Source organism: Sphaerodactylus townsendi, linkage group LG06, assembly GCF_021028975.2.
Source record: "Sphaerodactylus townsendi isolate TG3544 linkage group LG06, MPM_Stown_v2.3, whole genome shotgun sequence".
NCBI classification, from domain to species: Eukaryota; Metazoa; Chordata; class Lepidosauria; order Squamata; family Sphaerodactylidae; genus Sphaerodactylus; species Sphaerodactylus townsendi.
In genome coordinates, this window is record NC_059430.1 from 61206838 (window position 1) to 61232272 (window position 25435).

General features: G+C 42.2%; 1 protein-coding gene across 7 annotated transcripts in view; it reads right to left on the reverse strand.

Moving 5' to 3' along the window:
* The window catches only part of TBC1D30 (TBC1 domain family member 30), a 37770-nt gene extending 12638 nt beyond the window's left edge, over nucleotides 1-25132 (reverse strand). The window contains exons 1-8 of one of the 7 annotated variants that reach the window (XM_048499637.1): nucleotides 24715-25132; nucleotides 23284-23448; nucleotides 9415-9476; nucleotides 8774-8839; nucleotides 7650-7775; nucleotides 4435-4620; nucleotides 3954-4122; nucleotides 2419-2587 (exon numbers count right to left, since the gene is read on the reverse strand). In XM_048499637.1, coding sequence (XP_048355594.1) covers nucleotides 2419-2587; nucleotides 3954-4122; nucleotides 4435-4620; nucleotides 7650-7775; nucleotides 8774-8839; nucleotides 9415-9476; nucleotides 23284-23448; nucleotides 24715-25093 — 1322 coding nt within the window. In that variant the 5' untranslated portion in view covers nucleotides 25094-25132. Of the gene's footprint in view, nucleotides 1-2418; nucleotides 2588-3953; nucleotides 4123-4434; nucleotides 4621-7649; nucleotides 7776-8773; nucleotides 8840-9414; nucleotides 9477-12606; nucleotides 12883-12961; nucleotides 13038-13200; nucleotides 13705-22620; nucleotides 22641-23283; nucleotides 23449-24714 lie in introns of those variants that run through there. The other 6 variants (XM_048499638.1, XM_048499643.1, XM_048499640.1 and 3 more) reach the window with 6 other exon arrangements.
* Nucleotides 25133-25435: the final 303 nt, after the last annotated feature.

Consider the following 25435-nt stretch of genomic DNA (forward strand, 5'->3'; position numbering starts at 1 on the left):
TAATTTGGGGTCAATTGTTGTATCAACTTCTCTTTCCAGAAAAGCAATACAGTGTGGGTGTATGAAGGGAAGATCTAAAGCTGTCATAAAATCTAGTAAAGAGTTTTCCAGTGAAGCAACAGGCTTCTGCTTACAATTACCTTTGAAATCAATGACAAAATTTGCTAATTCTGTGATAACAGGGTTGCTTGTTTTGGTAAGTAACTGGCAACAAAATTAAAATAGTTCAAAATAAAGGTCAGTACAGTGGCATGTTGTTATTTTTATATTTTTCAACAGAGAAGCAGTCCAATCCACCGGGGGGAGGGGAGCAGGGTAGATGGGAACAGAGCAGGGGCACCATTTGCACAGATGTTCCTGGTGCACAGATGTTCCTGGCAAGGTAACATAAAAATTAAACTTACCCGCCATACTGAAAAGACACTATCGAACCCAATGGGCTATGCCTGACTTTTGGTTGGTATAAGTCAATGCCAGCAAAAGGGGATTTCTCAGACTTGAAGGTCTGAGGAAGCTGATTAAAGTGCGCTCTATCTCTGAGAAAACTACCATCAATGCCGGTGCAAACTCAAAGGACCACCGCTACAGCAGCACTGGAGGCACCCAGACAACACAGAGCCATGCAGATCCCTAGCATATGTCCCAGACCCCATATGTCCCAACTCGGCCTCTGCGCTCTGCAGAGGCCAACTTACTGGTGGCCCCCGGCCCCTCTATGATGCGGCTGGCCTCCACGCGGGCCAGGACCTTTACGGCACTGGCCCCGGCCTGGTGGAACACCCTTCCTCCAGCTGTCCGGGCCCTGCGGGACCTGGGTGAGTTCCGCAGGGCCTGTAAGACTGTGTTGTTCCACCGGGCCTTTGGAGTGTCCAGCTGCTGACATGGTGCCCCCTTACTGCCCTGCTCCTAGGGCAGTTACATCAGGGTCCCTCATATTGAGGGGTCCTGCCATCCCCCCCCATGGGGGTAGGTTTTAAATTGGGGTCGGACGCCTTTTATTATGTATTATGGTTTTTTTGCTGTTTTATGAGTTTTAAGCTATTTTATGGGATGGAGCCTATGTGTTTATATTTGTACGACCGCTCCTGTTGATGTTGTAGTGAATGTTGTTCACCGCCCGGAGCCCTTCGGGGATCGGGCGGTATACAAATTAAATAAATAAATAAATAAATAATAATAATAATAATAATAATAATAGCACAGCTCAAGCAGCTGCTGCAGCAGCATAAGTGCCAATTTTGGCAATGTCGATTACCAATGACACCAGCACCAGGGGTACATCAGCTCCACAGTCCTTTCACCCCGCCTTCCGCTGCAGCTGTAAGTCTGCTGTAAGCTTTTAAAAATCAAATTTTCGATAGTCACCCTAATATGTGTTCGGGCTAGCATCAAAATGACATTTATTTCTATTTCTTTTTTACGTAAATTTTTTAATTAATAAATTGTTAGGTTTTCAAGGAAGATTAGTTCACATTGCAAAAACTATGTTCACAGTGCAAAAACTATGGTTTTCTCAGTTGGAAGATACTGAAAAATAATATGTGCAAAAATTAACAACATATAAGTGCCTATGGTATCCTTTTATGTAATAAATGGTCTTCTGGTTGTCTAATCCTTTGAACCACTACAGATACCAATCCTACTTCTGGCACTAGTTATGCACCCAGCCCAAGCTGCCCTCCCTTCCCTAAATTCAGCTGCAGCATAGGAGGATCATTGTCTGATGGGATGAGGAAGAAAAAATGGGCTTGTGCTTCTGGGGTCAGAGTACTGTAAAAGAAGTGGCAGTGAAAAATCTGAGGCAATAGCCACCTGCTCACCTGACTGCCTCACAGCTAGCCCTGGTTCCCAAAGGAGCTCATCATCCTTAACTATTCACTGTCCCATCCTTCTTTAATAATAAAACAACAAACTATACAGATTTTACAGGGCTTCCTGAACTCTGGTGAAATTACTTCATCTCACAAGAGTTCAGCTATCATTTTGACTGCCCTGGTAACAGGCAACCAGAAATGGTGGCTAAGCCCTTGAAAGGAGAAGAAATCCTGAACACATTTCAGATCTACAATTTATAGTTCATTGCCCTAATTTTAAATTGCCTGTGAGAGCAAGAATATCATTCCCCTTTTCTGGATCCAGATTGGGCAGCAAGGAGGCAAGCAGGCAATGTGAAGCTTGTGGTGAGCAAGAGGAAAATGTTCTAACCCCCACCCCCGAAAAAAATCCACCAACAAGTTATATAATTTTAGAGCTGACCCTGCAAAAGTGAGTGTTCATAGTTTTCAGCAATTTAATAAAACTGTAAAAATCACTTCCTTAGACTTAGTTCTGCCTGCGCAACTGGGCACATTGGGCAACTGTTTTGGTTCCTTAAGCACATGTTAAACTTGAGGCACAAAATAAAAAAAAAATACTCACTCTCCTAGTTTTGCCCAAATAGCAAGAGACACTCTCAATATAATCTCTGAACCTTCAAAAAATATAGAATCCCAGATTTTTAGAACTGTATGGTTAGGAAGACATGTAGCAAAGAGAGTCAGAAACCACTGCATTGTGAAGACATTGGTAAGTGGAGGTTCATAACCACCTGAAACAGAGAAACATATAGCCATCATATAGCCAGTCATTTAAAGTTATTAACTGAAGATGTTTTTATTAAAATAACCAGGAAAGAATGCAGAATGATATTCCTGACACTAACATACACACACACAAACAAGGTTGTAATTTTCTAACATCGTAAAAATTCAGAGTTCATTTATTTATATTTCAATGTGTGCGTTCTGGGGACCATTCATTTTGGCCCCTTAATGTATGTGTGGCATGCATTTGAATTTTTAAAAAATGCTTCTCCAAGGCTATTATACATATATTTAACTATACATATACATTTTAATTCCTATGTTTGTTTATGCACATATATATGCACACACAGGAATTAATGCTGCCTGCACTGGCTTCCGCTAGAATTTCGAATCATCTTCAAGGTGTTGGTTTTAACCTTTAAGGCACTCCGCGGCCTGGGGCCTTCATATCTTAAGGACTGTCTGTCCCCATATGTCCCTGTTCGACCTCTGTGTTTGGCGGATTTGCTGGTGGTCCTGGGCCCCTCCATGATACGGCTGGCCTCTACCCGGGCCAGACCTTTAGTGCCCTGGCCCCAACCTGGCGGAATACTCTCCCCCAGCCATCTGGGCCCTGCGGGACCTAGAACAGTTCCGCAGGGCCTGTAAGACGGAGTTGTTCCGCTGGGTCTTTGGGGAGGTTGGCCATTGAAAGGGCCAGCCCCTGTGCCCCATATTCCACCTTGGGGCTTGTCCATATTGGATGAGTTTGTCATTGTTTGAGTTTTTCCCTACCTATCGGAAACCCCCTTATGCAGCCAAATGGAGTGTGCCATAATTTTACCAGGTGTAAGTCTATGCCAGCCAAAGAGGGCATTCACAGGCTGAAAAGTCATTGGAAGGTAAAGTAGGCACTACCCCCAGGAATACCCCCAGATTGCCCCCACCAGAGGTAGCACATGGTCCTAAACAGAGTAGTGCTGGTGCAGCAACAGCTTTCACATTTGACACTGTGGAGCTGCATGGCAGCCTGACACGGGCATTTGTGCCCCTCCTGATGGTGCATTGCCCCTTGAGCCAGGGTATGGGGAACTTGTGCCAGCATGCCTCACACAACTCCCACAACTATTCCCCTCCCTCTGTGGATTTCACTGTAAAACATCACAAGCACTTTGGTGGACAGATTCCTGCTCATTCATTTCCCAACAAACATGAGTTAGTTTTAAATCATGCGAGAAGATTTGGCTTCATGAATAAATTCATTCACAGTGTTATTGTTCTCAGGACAGGTGTCAAGGCAAAAAACAAAAAAATTTTGGAAGCATCTTAGCTATGGAGAAACAGGAAACTAATTGGGAAACACACTGTAGGATTTTTGTGAAAATCTACCTCCACTCTCCTTGTTGGCAGCTCTTTGAAGAGTATCCAAATGCTGGGAAAGCTCAGGAAGCTTCATTCTTAATAAGTCTCGGAATACAGCCATGTCAACAGACAACGCCCGGAGGTTATTGACAAAATAGCTGTCAGGCAGCACTTTATCAATTAAGTAAATCATTATCTAACAACAAAACAGAAAAAAGTAGCAATAAGCATCACACAGACCTCATGGGTTCAAGGACAAAAGAATCTGCAAATATACCAGTTAGTTGTTAGTTGTCTAAACCTATGCATTTTTAAAAAATATATTTTAACAGTGTCAGGAACACAACCAGGCTGATTCTATGCTCACTGACCAAACCAAGACGTTTTGTAACAGAAAGTCTGGCATTCTTATTGACAACTATGATATGGAGTTTTCAGAGGTCTACTTTTCAACTGACGGACAGCAAAACATGATGTGGATTAACACACACTAAGTAGCTTTACTCACTTTCAAAGCATCCCCCTCATTGCCTTCCATCACTTCCAGGATGAGGGCTGCTAGGATGTTAAAACCTTGGCAATATCCTACTGATTTGTTCCATCTTGCATATGCCAGTAAAACTCGCTTTAATACTACTCTGTCTTGCTCTGCCTCTTGGCCACAGTAAGAGCTGCAGCCAGTTCGATGGAGATCCTAAAAAAAGGGAAGATGCCAACACATTCTCCTTTAACATCTTCCACATTTCATGCATGCAGCCATACTATAGAAAAAAATGTAGACCAAAACATTGACGTGTCAGAATTTAATGTGGTATTTATTAAATGTATGTTCCATTTTGCAATTATATGTTCAAAGTGCCTAGCTGAAAAATCATTACAAACAGCATTTGCAACTGTCAATTTAAAAATTACAGCAAATATCAAGCTTTATCATATGATTCCTGATAGATTAAAAAATCCCAGAGAATAATTCATATACATATATTCAAGCTTGCAGTTTAGATGACCATCTAGTTAACTCTGGTTCTTTAAAATACAGCTTAATATCAAACCAGCCATGCAAAAAAAGAAGAAAAATGAAATATTGACTGACTACAGAATGTTCATTGCAGTTTTCAAAGTTCACTAGTGGAACATTATGGAATAGTCATTTAGATTATTTACAACCTGTGTTATTTATTTAAAATATTTACATCTTGCTTTTCCACACTTGCCCAAGGAACATCTCTAGAAAACCTGCTCCAGGTGGTGAACACAGTTAACTTGCCATAAATTCAAATAGTGGGACCATTTTGGGACCAGAAGGCAAGGTTTTGAGAGGATGTTTTCACTGAACAAAGCTATACATTTCTGCTGTTTCAGAGAACAGGTGTAATTGCCATAAAACAAGGAAATGTACATTAAACCGAGTATCCCTCTATCCCTCTATCTGCCATATTTGTTTTTACACTGAATTTTAGAATTATTCTCTACTTATGTCATCCTACACAATTTGGGTATTAATATAACCTTGTGGTACAACATTGTTGGCAGGTAACTTGTCTGCATTAAATGCAGGCCTCATTTATATATGTATCTGCACTGTACTCTAAAGGTTATTAATACCTTGTCCTCATATCTTTAGTCGAGGTGCAGAATAATTCTAATTTTCTAATTCTAAATTTGCATAAGAGTATTTTTAAAAAACCCTCAGCTTTAATTTTTGTTTCATTCCCAAGAGTAATACTGTTTTGGAAGTTAGGAACCATTAATATGCAAGAGGCAAAAGATGCATCATAAACTTTCAACATGATACTATACTGCCAGTTTTTCCAGGCAGATATTCAGGAAGAAATCCAGTCTTACTGTTTCTGCTACAAAACTAAAACTAAGTTCTCATTGGAATGGGTAAACCTATGTTTTGCCTACACTGTTTGAAACTGCAGGTGGCATCTCAAATACTGAAAGCTCTTCCAACAAAAAAATCCTCCACATAAAAACTCAAGTAGGGAAAGAAAGCTTAGATTCACTGGCATACAAGTTCTTCTGAGGATTTTTTAATTTGGTTTTTCTGGTATGAAACAGCATTCCAGCATGAAATAGTGGTTAGAGTGCTGGACTAGGATCTGGGTGGCCCAAATTCAAAATATTCATTCTGCCAGAAAGCTCCTTGAGTGAGCTTGGGTTAATTACTCTTTCAAGAACATACCTCACAAGGTTGTTGTGAAGGTAAGATGGAGAAATGTAATGAATGCTGCCCACAGCTCCTTGGAGGAAAGATGGGAACAAAACTGCCAATTTGCAGCTTAAAATAACGCTCAAGTACAGGACATGTTTTTTAACATTTCCCACAACCACACAGCTGTCCCAATTCAGCTTTAGGCCATGCCAAAAATGGGAGGAGTAGCTCCTAACCATGCTGTTATCTCAAGCCAGAACATCCTGGGGGAGTCATTTTAGAATGGCACATTAATTGATCATGGAGTTTGATCATAGTACTATACAGACACAGGTTGACCACCCTGAAGAGGAACCAACTATCTGTGGTGCTTCAGATCTCCTGATGTATACTTTAATTTTTAAAAAGGACAGGGAATCAATTTGGAATAGACACAGCACCAAGGGGTTGGGGTGTTAATTCTATCCTCTACAACCATTTCCAAAAGAGGCAGCCTCTATCCCTGAGTTGATAAAAAGATAGGTATACATATGGTACCCATCTATTTTCCTCTACTGAGTTTAAGAACAGCTCCATGGCCCATGGAATTCTTTTAGGGAAACTCTTTTCCCCCATGGCCACTGCACCCAACTAAAATTTCTCTCCACTCCCATGCTGTTTTAATTTTTAATTACTCACTGATACGTACAGTCATGAAATCCCTATACATAGTTTGGCTCCAACAACTAACCCTTGCGAACAAAACACAGATCCTTCACTGCTGTAAATCAACTGAAAGTGTGCAAAGCTTATAATTGATGTGCTTAGTTTATCAAAAGAAACATCAAGAGGATCTTCCTTGCTAGAGGGATTCAACACTTGGGTGCAGAAAGAAATGTGAGCCAAAGGACAGGCACCTAAAAAGGACTCTTGATGCTTGCCAGACGGATTAACCTTGTGAATACCAACCCAGGATGCCTTTTGTTTTTTATAGTGTGCTTTACTTACATTTGTTTAAAAGTATATTTTGTAAGCTGCTTTGGGTCTCCATTAGTGAGATAAGAAAAAAAATATTACATACACAAGTTAAGAACTTTAGACAGATTTCAGTCACTGATATTTCGTCACATAGAGACCCTTGAGCATCATTCCAGCAAATATTTCTTACATGCTACTGGTAGCCCTGAGTCCCTGGACTATTTCCCAATAAAATGAATACATGTCTAGAAAAGTAGAATCATGAATGTTCAAAAACCAAGGTATGAAGTCAGAAAGTACACCTTAAATACATATTTTAAGGTCAATCATCAATGGCTTCAATGAACAGTGTTTCATTTCTGATTAGTCAAAATCATAATAAAGTGAATTTTAGGCAAATTAACATCAATACAATCAATGAAGACCTGCGAGCAAAGAACCTTACCCCAGAAGACACTCAAAATCGTGACCTTTGGAAGAGACAGTTGCAAAACAGACCCTGCACGTGCAGGAAACCAGTCCAGAAAGAAGAAGAATATCAATATGTTCTCTCCCAAGGTTATACCAAAGTAAAGAATTAATAAGAAGGTGACCAAAATTACTCATACCTTTACAATCTGAACACCCATGGAGTCATCATCAGGATTGCTTCTGTCATTGAAAGTGAAGCGCATTGTTTTATCCCAGTCAATAGCTATGCTCTTTAAGTAGTGATCTGCCAAGGTGAGCCAAACCTTAGAAGAGAGGCCAAATACAACTTTTAATCTGATCTTTACTTTACACAGGAAGTTATGTGTGTACAAATGAATGTATAATTGACAGGCTTAGTATTCATCTTCATTCTACTTATATCTATACATTGGTTACACAATTAATGGGTCTACAATAAAAGTATGCAAATATTTTCATTACATAGACTGCTTCCATAAAGCTTTCACCAAGACAATAAAAAAGAAACCATCCTATATCATACCCATAAGTTACATAAGCAGGCAGCCTTTAGCTCTTCTCTTCCCACTTCCATTTTGCAGCACATACGTTCACAAGGAATGCTTTTCACATTTTTCTTACACAGAAATGCCTTCTATGACAATTTAAGTGGCTTTTGGACTTTGTTTGGTACACACACACACATTTTGTCCTTCATTTGCATCTGTCATCTTTCAACATGGAAAAATGCTACTTTGCAAGGGGAGAAAACAGTAGGAAAAACTAAACTATCTGTCCAGTTAAAATAAACCATGTGTATTTCCAAGCAAAAAAGAAAGTGTTTGAGCAGTATGGCTAAGAATGGGATAATTATATACAGAGAGTTAATGGATAACTCTTTAAAAGCAACATCAAAGCAATGAACGATGTTTAAAAATGTATGATTTTCCAGCATAAATTTCTTCTATAACATTAGCTCTGTTTAATGCAATTTCATCTGACATGCTACCGCCAAATGTTCATTAGAAGCTTATTTTACTTTATTTTCCCAGTTTTTGCCATATATATCCATATTCTGACTCAATTCAGCACCACCAGTGACCAATGACTGGGATAGCTTTCTTCTTTCGTGTACTTTAAATGAAAAATTAGTTACTACCACACAAAACTTTCAAGTTCACTCTTAAAATCAGCAGCAACCATTCTATACCTAAATGTTTGGACATTAATCTGATAGGATAAGCTTTTCTCATAGGACACACTGTAACAAAATACATTGAGGAAAATGTACAACTCTATTTACCTTTCTCCTCCACTCCTTTGGTATCCCCGTTGGCAGCCTGGCCACAGCTTTAAGAGCATCATGCCACTGAAAACAATCATTCAAACAAAGTTAGAGTATGCCAGTTCAAAAACTCACTTAGACATCTAATGTTATCAACAAATAGCATTGGTTCACTGTATTTATTATAAACAATTTATAGATATTCTATTTACTCAAAAGGATGACTAGTTGTTTTTTCAGGCATGCTGTCAAGAAGAAGGGTGTTGTCTTAGATTTATGCACAAATTACAGTTACGTCTGGTAATACATTTTTGGTATATAATCTTTCGTGGGGGGTGCCTTCCTTTTGAGTAAATAAGTATGAAATTATTATTATGTGGAACAAATGAAAATAGCATGTTTAATCATAAATGTATATAATAGAAAGTGCAAAAAGATTAGATAATGCTTTCAAGGTTTTTGTCATCCAGAATTATCAGAATTATATTATACCTTAATGTTTTCAAATGCCACTAAAACAAAGCCATTTCTACTGACAATAAATATAGTCCTATTAGGATAACACCATGCAATTTTAAATCAATGCAGAATATAAATAAATATTATATTTGCATTCAGAAGTAGTTCTGTATTTAGAATTCACAATAGTAATGCATTACCTGTTGAAAACCATTCTGACCAAAAGATGGTTCAAGAGTAAACTTCAACTTTGTATCCACTCCTGTGCCATAAAAATAAATAAGTTACTAAAATTCTAATTTAGAAGATGAAAGCAACAAAACAGGAACTAAATATTGGTATGAATACCCTAAAAATTAACATGCAGAAGCAGCACATTCCCTGTAAAAAAAGACAGGTCTTTAAAGGTTTTTGTGTTTTAAAGTTCCAGAGAAGACACAATGTTTTTAACTACTTACAGAAGAAACATTCAAAAAATGATTATTTCCCATGCAGGCACAGTACTTTCACATAGAATCATAGAGGAACATCACTAGGCCTGTTCTCACTCTCATGCAGAAGTAGGATGGTGTGTACAAAGTAACAAAACTTGTGAAAAATCAAAGCTTTTGGAAAAATTTTCATCGACTCAATGATTTCAGTATTCAGCCCCTTCTCTGATGTATACCCCTACCAATAATTTTAGTACTCATAGTAAATATGCTTGTTGATATGAAAGGTGAAAACAGAGGACAAAATATATACCGCAGAATGGAGAGGTTTGGCAACAAACTATTCATGATGTAATTCAGGAAAGGATCCTTCCTAATGGCAACCATAAAGTTCTATGCTTGCAGAATGCTAGATTCACTAGAGCCACACATAAACTCTCATTATTTCTCTAGACTATTCAGTTCCAAACTGAACAGCAAAGGTTTGAACACAAGTATCAGAGCAGTCACTTAAGCATACATTCTCATACTAATCAACATTTATAGTTCATGAGGAGGATCTCATAATTCTACTGCAACATATTAATTAACAAGTTTCCAGATTTCTACAGTTAAAATTATGACATGTATGCAATACAAGTATCTGTGGAATGCAGTTGAATTGGAAAGCTCATCACTTTATAAGCAAAAACCAAGTAAGAATGGAAGCTTTTTATGCCTTCTGAATCCATTTATATATTTTGCTAATCAATACTCAGCTCTTCATTAGATATTCATACTAGGAATTTATGGAAAGATGTAATCTGGCAAACTGTGTAGGAATATGGAAGGGACTTGTGGCTCTACTTGTTGGAAGTTGTAAAACCAAATGTATGGCAATGATTGTAAACATTTTGTTTTCTTATTTTTTTCCTTTTTCTCAATATCATTGTTCTGCATTTGCATGTTTGGTTTTGTAGTGTTCTCTCACTGTATGATTATGTGTAATAAATTTAAAAAATAAATTTGTCACAAAAACAGTTTCTGACTAAATCTAGTATTCCTTTTATAACAATGGATACAAAAGAAGCTAAATGGTTTAATTAACTCTTGTTCTATAGAACAGTAGTAAATACAGTGGGAAATCAGGTTTCAGGTATCAAATTGCATTTAGAATAACATGAGTACACCATCTGATTAATGCAGGCGTAACTCAATAAGAAAAAATCTTCAGAATTTCTGGATAAACAATATCACATGATAGTCCATGTTAAGGGCACTGTAAAAGACATTTTTTCAGGAATAATAAAATATTGCTGTCCAAGCCAAAGGTTCTGAAATATCATCCTCTGATTACAGCTATTTCGTTATGTGTCTTGAATAATAATAATAATAATAATTATTATTATTATTATTATTCAAGACACATAACGAAATAGCTGTTAATAATAATAATAATTATTAATTCAATTTTTTATACCGCCCGATTCCCCAAAGGGCTCCGGGCGGTGAACAACATAATATATAAACAATAAGCAGGAGCAAATCCGGTACAATACAAACATAGGCTCCGTCAATAAAACATCTTAAAATACATAAAAACAGCGGCTAACAATTAGCAAATTAAACAAGAGGCGTCCAGGCTCAATTTAAAAACCCACCCCAAGAAGAGGGGGACGGTAGGCCCCTCAATATGAGGAGCTCTGTTGTACCAGTGCCAAAGCAGGAACAGTGGGGGGGGGGGGGCACCATATCAGCGGCTGGACACTCCAAAGGCCCGGTGCTTAGTAACTCACAAAGTATAGTAATGTATTACAAGTTTAGTAATTTTATTGAATATTGTGTATCAGTGTACTAACAAACCAATTTGCAGAATGTACTCATGTTTTACAGAATTAGAAGAAGAGTTTGGATGTATATCCCCCCTCTCTCCTGAAGGAGACTCAAAGGGGCTTACAATCTCCTTTCCCTTCCCCCCCTCACAACAAACACCCTGTGAGGTGGGTGGGGCTGAGAGAGCTGTGACTAGCCCAAGGTCACCCAGCTGGCATGTGTCGGAGTGCACAAGCTAATCTGGTTCCCCAGATAAGCCTCCGCAGCTCAAGTGGCAGAGTGGGGAATCAAATCCGGTTCTCCAGATTAGAGTGCACCTGCTCTTAACCACTACATCACGCTGGCTCTCTTAGATTCTGCTGTCTTAAAAACGTACATCTAGAGTTGGCACAGTATGAAAAACTTTTGTTGCAAGCACAGAGTTTAAAAAACAGTTGAACTAAATCAAAGTAAATGATACTAAAAGAAAAAAATGCAATGTTAACGTTGAAGAGGGAAGAGTCCATCATAAAAACAGTTCTATTAGCTGATATTAACATTAAAAAGATGATTCTTCTGCTTCTAGAGACATACATAGGGCTGCCTCCTTTTGGCTTTAGAATGTTCCAAAGACCATATTACATAAATACCAATCCATTAGTGGGCCAGCACGCTTTCTCGAGGGCTAGAAAATTTGTGTAGCATGCGGTTATTCCCCAAGAATTTTAGAAAATCTTATATTTATGAACCCTTTGTACAGACCAAAGCAGATTAAATATATTAGTTGTGCAAAAGATTATTTCGTTGATACATATTTGGTAGCAAGAGACTAATCAGTCTATTTTAGGGCAAACTGCAGTAGCTATTTCAGATTCTTGTTATAAACTTAGCTCAGTTAGCACACAGAAAGGTGACCAAAGGTAGCTTGCTAGAACAATAACAAAAACAATTCTCCTTCAGTAACGGTGACATTGTACTATTATGATGCCAATTTAGAGAAACGACATTACTATTTCAATACAACCACTTAATCTAAAATAATAACCTAAAACATGAGAATGGTCTCCTAACAGTATACTGAAGCAAGACCGTGTAAGTGAAAAATGGGTTTATTTAAGATCCCTCCACCATCCCCGTAGCATTTCCCAGTTTCCAGGCCGTGCAAATTACCTGACATAAAAAAGAGGAACTATCTGGGCAGAATATATCTATTTCCGGGACGAGTAACCATCCTTGCACGGTTGCACCTCTCGTATTGCAAAGCTCGCATCCCCCTCAAAAGGGGTGGGGAGACACAAAACCAGGTCTACTATTTCCAAGCGCCAATTACAGAAGGTTCCCCGCCTGCTCAGGTGGTTCTTCCACCATCGGCCGGGACCTCGCTCTCTCCCGACACAGCAGCCATTTGCAAGGGGTCCCTCCCTGCTCCTCCCTAGCAAAGCCCAGATAAGGCCAGCCAGCCCTCTCCCCCCCACCGCCCCAATCGTCAGCGCCCCATAATTCTTCCCAGGCCCCCCCCTCCTACCCGGGGGTTCCATCTCCCCCGCTCCTCCGTCCCCAGGGAGGGAGCTCTGAACCGGCCGCCGTCATTCCTCCCTGGCCGCTCCCCTCCCCACCGCCCGCTCCCTCCCGCCCTCCCTCCTCGCCTTAAGCGCTTAAGCTGCCCGGGTTCAACCTGCTGGCTGGAGGCATCAGAGGGAAGCGGCAGCCGCTTTCAAACAAAGGCGGGAACGCGGCGGCTCCGGCCCAGGCGGCCCTTCTTACCCGGCTCCAAGGTGCAGAGGAGGCGAGGCGCTGTGCGCGAAATGCAGCTCCGCTTCTTCAAGACGTTGCACAGGATGGTGCCCACCCCGCCGCCGGTGCTTGGCCTCTTCAGGCCCCCCCGACCCCCGCGCCTGAGGGAGCCGGTCAGCTTGTCTTGCCTCATGGAGGGCGGCGGCGGCCCGGCCTCGGCAGCCACACCATCCACTGGGCTGTCCGCCGCCACCGCCCGCAGGTGCGCCCCTCCGGCTCTCCCACTCGGTGACGCAATACCAGGCCCTGCTCTTCTCTGGCGCGCCGCGGCCCCGGGAGCTCGCGGGAAGGGGAAGCCAGCGGCCAGGCCACCCCACCCGGCCTCTCAAGACGCTAGTTGGGGCGGCACGGAGCGGAAAAGCTTCTGCCGCGGCCGCCGCTCTCCGAGCCGGGAGACATCTGCAGTGCAGAGAGGCGAGAACCGGGGAGCAGATGAGCTCAGCGGGATGCTCGGAGCTGCTCCCGCCCCCAAGAACAGCATCACTGACAGAGAAGTCGAGCAGAGCTTCCTCCTCCAGCCCCACCTGCCAGCAAGCAGCAGCTCGGATGACAACTCAGTCAGCCTCCGCGTACAGTTTGGCAGAAGCCCGCTACCAACTTGAGAGCCAGCGCCAGCACCCCAAACTCCCAGGAACATTATTCACACTTGGGCCTTCAGCAGTCCTTCGGGGCAAACAGCCATTTCAGCATAAGCCTGGCAAGGCTAGCAGGGTATTTTCCCCTGCTCAGCAGCTACATCATTAAATACAATGGGAAGCCATCGTTTAAAAAACGGCTCAGGCATATGGTTCAGTGAGTCAGACTTGAGTTACAAAACAGTGCTCTTTGCACACAGGCCACAGTACGCTCCACAGTAAGGTGCTGCAAGCAAAAGCTTTGCTAATAATACCTAGGAAAACAATAAAAGCCCCAACGATACATCCCTCTATGCTACTTCAGATAGGCTCGCACGTTCCAACACCTATTTACAGAGGTGTACCAGGGGTAAATGGCGCCCGGAGACAAATTGTCTCCAGGATGCCCCCCGCTCTGCCCCTGATGCCCCCAGGCTCCACCCCCTACCCTTGACCCCGCCCATGTCACCATGGACATGGGAAAGGTCTAGGGTGCCCACCCCCCCCCAGACTCCCCCTGTCTGCTAGGAGCCCAGTCGGCAGGAAAGGGGGAGTCCAGGGTGCGGTTGAGGGCGCTTTGAGGTAGCAGGAAGTCCTGCTGCCTCGTCGTTTTTGCATGCCTCGACTGATACGGACAGGTCCGCGAAAACAAGGCAGCAGGACTTCCTGGTCATGTGATTTTGTGCCCCCCTTGTGACCAGAAGAGTGGCGCCCGGGGACAAGGGGTAACCCTTGTCCCTAGGTAGATACGCCACTGTCTATTTATAGAATTAAACTATGTTAGAGCATGATCTTATATTCTCTAGCAAAGTCAGCAAAATCTTTCTATCCAGTGACTGGAGCTGTGAAAGGGCAAGACAGAGCTTTCTACAAACCTGAAAAGGGCCCCAGGATTGCAGAAAAATGTGAAATCTATTTTAAAAAATGGGGGATTTAAAAACTCAAAATTGAATTGCTATGGAAGCTCACTGGGTGAATTTGAACCAGTCACATACTTTCAATCTAGCCTACCTCACAAAGTTGTAAGGATAAAAAGGAGGAGAATAATGGACTCCACTGCAGAGAAAGGTGGGATAAAAATGAAAAAAAAAACATTCCTAAAGATGGGAGGTAGATAAAAGGCAGGTTGCAGAATGGTTGAGAAGGAAAGAATGAGGCAGGGAAAGGGGAGAGGATATGGGACATGCCAGGAGCAAAAGAGGAATAATGTGTGACTAGAGGAGAAAGTGAGGTGCCACCCCAAAAACAATCTGGAGATTTACTTTTGAATCAGTTTGTATTCCAAACTTTAAACAAGCTCAGGGAGTCACTTTAGACCCCTTTTTAGAATATCCAGTCAAAACACTATTAATATATGCCACTTACTCACTAAAAAGGTAATATTTGATAGGCATGCACATTCTTGCTTATATCTCATACAATTAATCATGGCTGTGTTTCAGCATCTTTCTATACAATATGTGGGATTTTTAAAATGCATATACACATCAGTTTACTTTTAGCAGTCACAAAATCCTGTATCTGTATCATTTATTTTATTTCACTTACATCCTGCCTTTCTCTCAAATAGAGATCCAAATCAGCTTACAGTGTTCCATTTTATTCTCACACATATCTAGGATATGTAAGCCACTGTCTCCCAGTACATATTGTGACATACAAAGACATTCAAGGTACCTTTGCTCACTTCAGCTGACTGTTTGGCTCAATTGTGGCTTCTTTGCTATGTTGATGTGTACAGGATGAAAAAAAGCATAGAAGGTAAGGGAACATCATAGCCATAAAATGAAGGATGGTGCCTTATCAAGCTAAACCTCTGGAAAGAACTACTACACCATTTGCTGCAACCTTAAAGACAGCTGATGCTCAAGACTATTCAAAATCAGTCACACAAAAAGAAATACAGTAGCTCTCAAGTAAGACTGACAAGGTGAGTCATTATGTAATATAAAAAGTAACTATATTTGATAATGGGATATACTATGACACAAGACTTTCAGTCAGCTTGTAAAATAAAAAGGCAAGGAAACTTCCTGGCATAGGACACAGGAAATGGATCTATCTGGGCAATGAGCTCAGCTGGACAAGCAAGCCAATTAGCTTTTATATTGATAATTGTGTGTTTTATTACTTTTGACTGGGATGTATACTTTTTGTACACGATGAAAAATTCATGTTTTATTGTAATTTTTTGTATCCTTTGCTCTGCAGCCCAGGCAAAATCCACCTGAAACCAGAAACTGCCACAGTAGTATGAACATGCAGTACTTGGAGGGAGTGCAATGAAAAAATTATACTACAAGTTACCACTTATGAGCAGATCACTATGTATAAAACAAAATGTAAACTTTTAAAAAGTTAACCGCTACAGTATAGAAGCTAGCCTTGGCCATAATCAACAGCTTCTGGTACTCTTCAAGATTTAGCAGGTTTATATGCTGAAATATTGGCCCTCCAGAAATGAGAAAAAAGATAATGCAGAATCTCTTTTTAGATCAATAGTGAAAAGAAAAAAAATAATTGTTCAATAACTTATTTAAGCAATTTTACACAGTAAGGAAAAATTATCAAATAAAGTAATATGGTACAAGAAAATATGTGAGGCATGTAAATTTTCATAGCTCTTGTATGAATCTTAACATACTATCATTTTAAAAGTAATATGATACTTATCTCAATTTGGAAAGAACCCTTTCTCATCACCCACACGGAATTATCTGCTTACCGGTGGTTGTTGGGGTAAAAAAACTGAACTTTATGGTGCTGATTATTAACTTGTCCAGATAGGTATGTCAAATGTAATAAAGGTTTCATAGCCAAGCCTAACAAATGGAACTATGTTACACAGGTAGCCCAATCTTCAGCCCAAGGCAGCTGAGGACACTGCTGCTGCACCACCACTCCACCAACTCCAGAGGGCTTCCATGTGGGGCGGGAAAGTCTGCCCCCCCCCAAAAAAAATCCCACTGCCAGAAAGTCCTCCATAGAGCTTAATGGACTGTTGAGGGGCAACTGCCACAAATCCAGAATGGAAACAGACCAATGTCTGTTCCACCTCCAGGAATGTCCTGCTCTCTGGCCGTGCCAGTGTCCAATTGGATACCAGTGCAGTTTCATGGCAGCACAGACTTCCGGGTTTCTCTGCTGCAGAGTTGAGAGCTGGCCGGCTGCCACATCTTATCCCCCTGCACAGGTGAGAGTGCCCCTCAAACCAGCAGATGGTGAGAACACATCAGTGCATCCTGCACTGCCTCCGAGACATGACCCTCCCCCCCCCCCACATTAGGATTGGGCCATATGTCCATTATAATTTTTAAACCTAACCTACAGCTTAAGTACTGTACACAACAATAAAAATTATACAACAGTGTTTCCTTAGTGAAATCCAGGAAACATTTCTTTTAAGCCCAGGTCCTAGAAATAATAGTTACAGCCTATTAGACTACATAAAAAATAAACAAGTACGCAGCAAAAATCTGTTTGAGGAATCACTGGAATATTTTAGCATGATATAGCCAGTCACATCAGTGACACAAATAAACTATTGATAGTTTAACTACTTTTTTGTCATTTTCAGCAAGGTCTGCCATTTACCACAATGTTTTGGTGTAATGACCAGTTTTCTATTATGGAGCATTGTTGCCCCAGGCTATGATTTGTCCCCATTTTTTAAAAGTATTTCAAGATATGATGAGCTGTAAATTTGACAAGATAGATGGCTGAGAGATAATGAAACTCCCACTCCCAACACATTTATTCTTAGCATCTTGCTCTCAATCCTGTTAAGCTATCTTCTCACCCATTTACGGTAAGATGTGCCAATTATTATGCATACAAGTAGGTTTCTTCAAGACAAATATGGGGCATATTATTTAAGAAAAGTATATTGGGCTGGGGGGGGGCAGGGATTTGAGTCAAGAAATTAAATATATAACAAAAAAACTCTCTATGACGACTATTTCCTAAGTATTGAAGTTACATATTGGTCTTAAACCCATAAAATATACACTGATTTACAGATAAGAACTCTGACAAAATCATGAGTTTGTGACATACAGGGGAGCTCCTAATCCAATTTAGTTACAAACAGAAAATGTATTTCCACACAGGCAAATTTAATGGAATTTCTGAATAACACTGAATTTTAAATAACTTTTTCCAGATTTTGCACCACTGTCTTATTGATAAAGCTGTCATTTCATCCTGATGATGGATCTCTTCACTTTTTAAAAGAAAAAACAGTTTCTGCAACTTTACATAAAATTTAATTTAAAATAGAATGCATGTTTATATAAGCAAATATGAATACAATCGTAAGGGCTTTTGCGGTTCCATAGAAGTGTAGTGCCAGCCTTATTGCACAAGCGAAGTAATACTACAGACAATGATGTGTCCATGCAATAAGCTTTCCAAGTGGATATCACACAATAACAGCGGTTCAGTTTTACCAAAGGAGGCACATATAGAACAGCCAGGTCAGAAAAAGTTAGACTGAAGGAAGTCTTCACATTTTTTGAGGGTAGTATAGAATACTGTTCTTGTATTTAGATTTTGCTCTGTTCTTTTGCACCAACAAGTAGCATTCAGTTTTCACATAACTGATTTGCATTGGCCAGCCTCATATGCAAGGACATAGGTAAGGGGGGGTTCCCAGGTTCAAACCATTACATGTCCGAAGCTCCACCCCCGTTTTTGTTTTTTGTATTTTTAGTGGTTTAGTTGTTTGCCTGAAGGGGGCGCAGTTTTAGGCTAGCAGCACCAAAATTTCAGGGATTTTTGGGAGACTCTCCTGATGATACCACCCAGGTTTGGCGAAGTTTGGTTCAAGGGGTCCAAAGTTATGGACTCGCAAAGGAGGTGCCCCCATCTCCTATTGTTTCCAATGGGAGCTAATAGAAGATGGGGGCTACACCTTTGAGGGTCCATAACTTTGTTCCCCCTCAACCAAACCCACCAAACCTGGGTGGTATCATCAGGAGAGACTCCTAAAGAGACCCTGAAAGTTTGGAGCTGCTAGCTTAACAATGGCACCTGTGACAGTAGGCACTCCCCAAATTTTCCCAGATTCTCCTTTTAAATCCACCCCCTTCGGCATGGATTTGAAGGGAGAATCTGAGGTCCACAGATTCAACATCTAAAATGATGCTGTTTCAGGGTGGGGAACAATTTACCCCAAAACAGCATCACTTTCAATGTTGTTTTAACTGGGGACCCCAGATTCTCCCTTTAAGGTAGATTTAAAAGGAAAATCTGGGCTGCCTAGTTTAAACACCATTGAAAGTGATGCTGTTTGGGGGTGGATTCCAGCATCACAGTGGCCACGCATTGGGTGGGGGTGGGACACAAAACTCAAATTTTACACCGGGCTCCATTTTCCCTAGCTACGCCTCTGCCAAGAGGGGAGGGCAGAAGGGACTGCTGGCTGCCAGCTGGGAGCCCAGCCAGTGGGAAAATGGGGCGGGCGGGGCAGGGGAGACTGCCGTCCCTGGCCTCGGAGAGCTGCTTTTATAGGCACTGAGGCTGGGGGTGAGGCTTGGGTAGACATGGCCACGCCCCAGCGGCAGGTGGGGCATGCCTCCCCTGTCCCCGAACCCACCCCATAAAAAATCTATACCTACGTCACTGTTCATATGGTTTGTTATGACATTCTATCTATTCCAACATGAACAGGTTAATTAACACCTAGGAATTTAGCAGGTTGTATCCATGTCAATATGTGTTTGAAATAATGTTACGGTGCAATCCAGGGGGGAGGGGGTCTAAGCCGCATTGGATGCAGCATGATCCCTGTGCTCGTGTCATTGTCACTTACACTGCCCAAGTGACTCCAGAGTGGTTGAATATGGAAGTTTGCCCCTATGCCACCAGTCTGCTGCCACAGGAGGCTGTGCTGGCATGGTTGGGGGCGTTCCCAGGGGCCGGGCCAACTTCCACAGTCCTTTTGACCTTGGAGCACCTGCTTTTCCAGGTGCAGACTTATACCACCAAAAAGGATGCTGTAAGGCATGTCTTGAATGGGATTTTTCACAGCTGGCAACAGTTTTCCATTGTTTTCCTGACAGCCACACCACTAGACGCCTCTTTGGAGGTAGCATGACTGCATTGCACACACACCCTTTGGAATGGGATGCCTATCTTTTAAGAGCTTTCTTTTTTCCTAAGTTACAGATATTAAATATATACAAGCTATACATGTTATATTAATTAACATACACACTCAAAGAACACCACAGCTGTTTGGAATACTTTTCAGTTTATTCAGTGACGATGTGAGGTGGATCCTTGCAGGTTTGAGGTATACTGCCAGCTTGTATGTCCCTTGTCATTTCCAGACACAATTATAAATACTAGTGTTCTTTAAATCTTGGCTTGGGGCCAACATATCTGAAGGGCTTCTTCAGATATGTCATCTTTTGAGGCCCTGCTTCAAGTGCCCTTGCCTTATGAGATTAGGCTGGCGGCAACCTGGGAGATGGCCTTCTGAACTGTGCCACCAAAACTCTGGAACTCTTCTGTCCCCTTCTTCCACCAGCCAGTGAACACTTTTTGTCTGGCACACACATAGTGATCCTTCCCTAGTTTTTTATGTTTTCATATTAGCATTTTTGGAGGGAAAGCAACATGGTATAGCAAAATTTCATTAGATCTCAGAAGCTAAGCAGGATCAGTACTTGAAAGGAAGACCTCTAAGGAAGACTCTGCAGAGGAAGGCAATAATAGCATGCACATTTGTATTTTAAGAAGAAGATGAAGAGTTTGGATTTATACCGCCCCTTTCTCTCCTGTAGGAGACTCAAAGGGGCTTAAAATCTCCTTTCCCTCCCCCCCCCCCCAACAACAAACACCCTGTGATGTGGGTGAGGGCTGAGAGAGCTCTGAAGAACTGTGACTAGCCCAAGGTCACCCAGTTGGCATGTGTTGGGATGCACAGGCTAATCTTAGTTCCCCAGATAAGCCTCCACAGCTCAAGTGGAAGTGGGGAATCAAACCCGGTTCTCCAGATTAGAGTGCACCTGCTCTTAACCACTGCTGCTCCTTTTTAGTTTAGTTGTAATGGTTTTTACAATGTATTTTTATATTAAGTATGTTTTTAATTTGTTAGCTGACTTAGTGGTCTGGATGACAGCAAAAAAGAAGTATACATTTTATAAGTAAATAAATAATAGAATTTTGCAGCAAGGTGACTACCATTAAGATTGTTGTAACCCACCTTGGGATGCATTTGAAGGGAGAAGGAGAGATAAAAATCAACTAAATAAATTCTCAGCCCAAGTTTCAAGCAGCAGCAGCTATAATTGTGTCAGAGATGCTAAATTTGCCTTAAAATAGTGGCAAAGGATCTGAACGACTATACAGCTAGTTTTCTATATATGCCCAAGGACTGCTCCTTCAACAGCACCTCTCCATATCAATGACAATCTGTGATGGAAAGCTGCTATCACTGAAGCAAAGGAACTCACACATAACTGTAAAAAAGATCTTTAATCTCCTACATGGAGAACAGGAAACCCGATACAAAGGTGCTAGGATGCACTTAAAGGCCTAAATTACCTCGAGGTTGGAACACAGTTTTCCTGGGAAGGTGAAAAAAAAGGATTTCAGATTCCACCTCAGGACCTAGCCAGAGAAGCATCTCTGGGCCATGGGTTCCCAGAATGGGGACAAAGGAATCCAAAAGGGAACGTGATCAGCTGAGAAATCTCTGTAACCAAAGTTTGTTTCATTTCTTTGTTTTGAATTTTTTCAATAAAAATCTTTGAGAACTCAGCTGGAAGTGGAGTTTTGGAGCAAAGAACCCAGATCTTACGGAAGAAAGCTCCCCCCCCCCCCCCCGACACTTGGCATCACACAATCTGATGCTGAAACTGAGTTGACAGCATTGTTGAGCCAGGAATGAAGACACAGCCTGATGTTTAAATTCAAAAACCCCATTGTACATCTGCCTAAGCCCTTGGATATGACTTAAGATATTGTTAGGATTCAGCCCAGGCTTCACTACTCCAGCTTCAAAGGTTTAAGCCTCAAGGCTGTACTTTTCCCGTAAGAGCCTATCAACACAGAAATATCTTTCACACCACTGACATCAGGCCTAGTCAGCATGAAGTGACACTGAAAATGAGCTAAAAGGCCATTTGCAAATCATTAACAAAGACAGAATAAACTAAAGCAAATGGTGTGCATGTTCTACACCATCTCTTTCCCTCAGATCTGAAAACTCCTACTTTCAAAAATACCCTATTACTTGGAAGTGGATTTGAAAAACAATGAAAAATATTGCTGGCATTGGTTCGGAATCCTCATATAGTTAATTTAATCATGCTTGCTTTCACTGACAAATGAAACAAGACTCCTATCATTCCTTTCTCCCCAGTCATTTTCCCTTAGTGCAAATGGTCAACCAACTCTATTAGTGGTGAATACTAACAAGGCAACTGATTGCCTCTGTCAGTACCAGTTATGCTTCAATAGCAACCTATATTTCAGTTTGGGAAACCTTAACATGATAAAAACTGAGAATGCCTATGCTTACGAGAATGTACACATGACTATCTTAGAAAAAAGGGGTATACATTTCTGAAATCTGAAGTTAAGAGATTTTAAACAGCTATTTAATTTAGATGTAGTATTCTCGTCCATTTGTAGAAAAAGACTTTATACTTGTACAGCAAAACTGAACAAGCTCCATATAGCATATTCTATGAAAGCATTTAAAAACCAACATGCACTCAAAAGCTAATGTTATTGTGGTGATCATGCTTTTTTTGGTTTACAGTACCTGAGTATAACATACTGGTATGCTGCATGTTAACAAAAGAGATACAAGACAAACATTAGTTTTTGAAAGAGGATGAAGTAGCTTGTTACATTTTATACCCAATATTGCTCTTAGAATGTATAAACAACTAGGAATACTTTTCAATGATATCATAGTTTTTGATGAGTAATATTCTTAAACATTAGAAGTTACATTTGTCTCCCACTGCAAGATTGACATGTGGGAACAATCCAGCTATAAAGTTAAGCCCTATTCAATTAAAATGTTTGAAAGCAGTACATAACATTATACTCTGATGTCAGCGGTATTTTCAGCTTAGTATTATATGTTGCCATACTGAAACTCTGACTGTACAGTGGCCTATTTTTTTAAAAAACCCACCAAATTCTGCACATTCTGGAACAAGCAATTTATTCTAATGGAACAATTAGCACAGATATTCCTTGAAAATTATACTTTAGACCCTAGAAAAATACAATTTGTGCACATAATACAAATTTTAAATGAAAAAAGCTCCAGTTCAGAATAACACTCAACCTTTTTTCCTGTTCTCCAGATGTTTATGAAAGAGAAATTATCCTTCCTCACATAGAAAGCATTTTGAAAACTTCATGAGAGCAATACGGCATCTTATAATAAACTGTACATAAAGACACAACTTACGTCGTTTCTGGGACACTGCTTGCAAACAGGCTGTTACAATATCACAGTTCTTCTGAACTTTGTGTAAAAGCCTGTCCTTTTGTTTCAGAAGGCGGAGTAGTTTGGATGACTGAACACATATCCTGTAGTTCAGCTCTCGCATTATGGTCATCAGTTCATTAGTATCTATAGATAAAACAGAAAATGTTTATGTATTGCACTGTTCTCCAGTCCTTCATCTAAGGAAATCAGAGTGACCAAGTTCCTCCACATTTTATCCTTATATCAGTTCTAGGAGATAATTTGATTGGCCTAAGAACATCTAGTGAACTTCTTGAAGAACATGAATTTGAACCAGAGTCTCTTCATTCCTAGTTCACTATCTAACCACGGTTCATCACCTGAAACATAATATCCAAGAATGTATTTCCTACCTTTGTAATCATAATCAGTGCATTATATGAAATCATGTTTTTGTGGAAATTAAAAAAGGACTTTCATATATAAGAGATTATTGCATGTCACACCTTCAGTGTTCCACAGAACAACATTGTTAATGGGGGGGTGTCAGGGTGGGGAGGACTGCCTTAGCTGTGAGCCCACAGTGGACTCGCCAGCCCACAACAGCACTGGGAGAGGGGGTAGCTGCTTCAGCTGGCAAGCTCGCAGCAGCCTCACCAGTCCAGATCAGCAGTGGGGAAGATGGTCAGCACCAGGGTGAGGGTGGAAGTGACTGCCTCAGCTGGTGACCTCACAGCAGGCTCACCAGCCCAGATCAGCAAGGTGGGGGGATGGCTGCCCCAGCTGGCAAGCCTACAGCAGGCTCACCAGGCTAGATTGGCATGTACAACGAGGTGTTCTGGATTGGTGAACCCTGGGGAAGGTGGTTGGCACTGGGGAGCGTGGCTGCCTTAGTGACCCTACAGCAGACTCGCTAGCCCAGATCAGCACAGGGGGATGTGGTTACCGCAGTTCACCAGCCCAGATTGTAATGGGGGGATTGGGGTAGCAGCTCAGCAGGCCAGATCAAGAGCAGGGTGGGGTAGGTGCCTGAACAGATGGGTGGGATGGTGGGAGGGGCCAGTGCCAGTACTCTGAACCTCAACCTCTAGAGTACGTCTGTTTAACGCCCCATTAGCTGTAGTCTTGCCTGTTACCTGAGGATGAGTAGTCCATAGGCTCCATGTCAAAGACACCGGAGACCAGTAGAGGGTGCCTCTAACTTTCAGCCGAAGCAAAGAGCTTGGCTACTGGAATGCTGCATCCGCTTTGGCCCGTTTCCCTTTTTGCAGAGCTTTATTCCCCTTTCCTATTCCTGGTCGAGGTGTAGCTCCAGGACTACCAAACTAAAACCAGCCCCAAGGAGCGAGAGGACACATGCCGCAGAAGTGTAATTCGCAGAAACCAGGTCCGTGGGAAGGCGAGACCTATCCACCCCCTTCCCGGTTTTACCTCTCTGGGCCAGGTAAGTCCTCTGGTGGCGCTGGTTCGGCCTCCGTTGCAGCTCCTGCAGGACTCGCGACCCGGCACTGCTGCTTCTGCCGCCCGGGAAGGCGTCGGAGCCGGCTGAAGCCTCCGTCGAGCTGTCCACGCTGTCCCGGTGGCGGGGACGCCCCACGCTGTAGAGCTCGACCAGGAGGCCGCTCACCATGGACGACGCGCGGCTGGGCCGCCCGGTCGCAGCCGACGGCACCGCCGCATCCGCCGCTTCGTCCTCCTCGGCCAGGCTGTCGGCGCTACTGCTCACCCTGCCTCGGACAGTCGCGGGCTCCGAGCTACTCCTGCCAGCCGCATGACCCCCGCCACCCAGGTCAACCTCCGCGAGCTCCATTCCCGCCTCCCTCCCACCCTCCGACCGCCTCAGCGTCCCCACACAGCCGCCCCAGCCATGCCCATGAACGTTCCTGGCCGCCTAACTGCGAAGCGGCTGCACGGCCAGAGTTCCGGGTCTGGCCCACTGTCCTCGGGACAGAGGGGGGAGAAGGACAAGGCTCTGCGCTTGCCAAAATATTCTGCCGCTGCGCCCCCTTCCCCTGTGAATAGAACACTCCACTCCTCTGCCGCCAAGTGAGGCTGCTAAGGGAGCCCGTGCGATTCACCTGCCGGCTCCTCCAGCCAATCATCTCGGCCCAAGGATGACGGTGCGCGCAGGTGGAGAAAGTGGAGTCTTCGT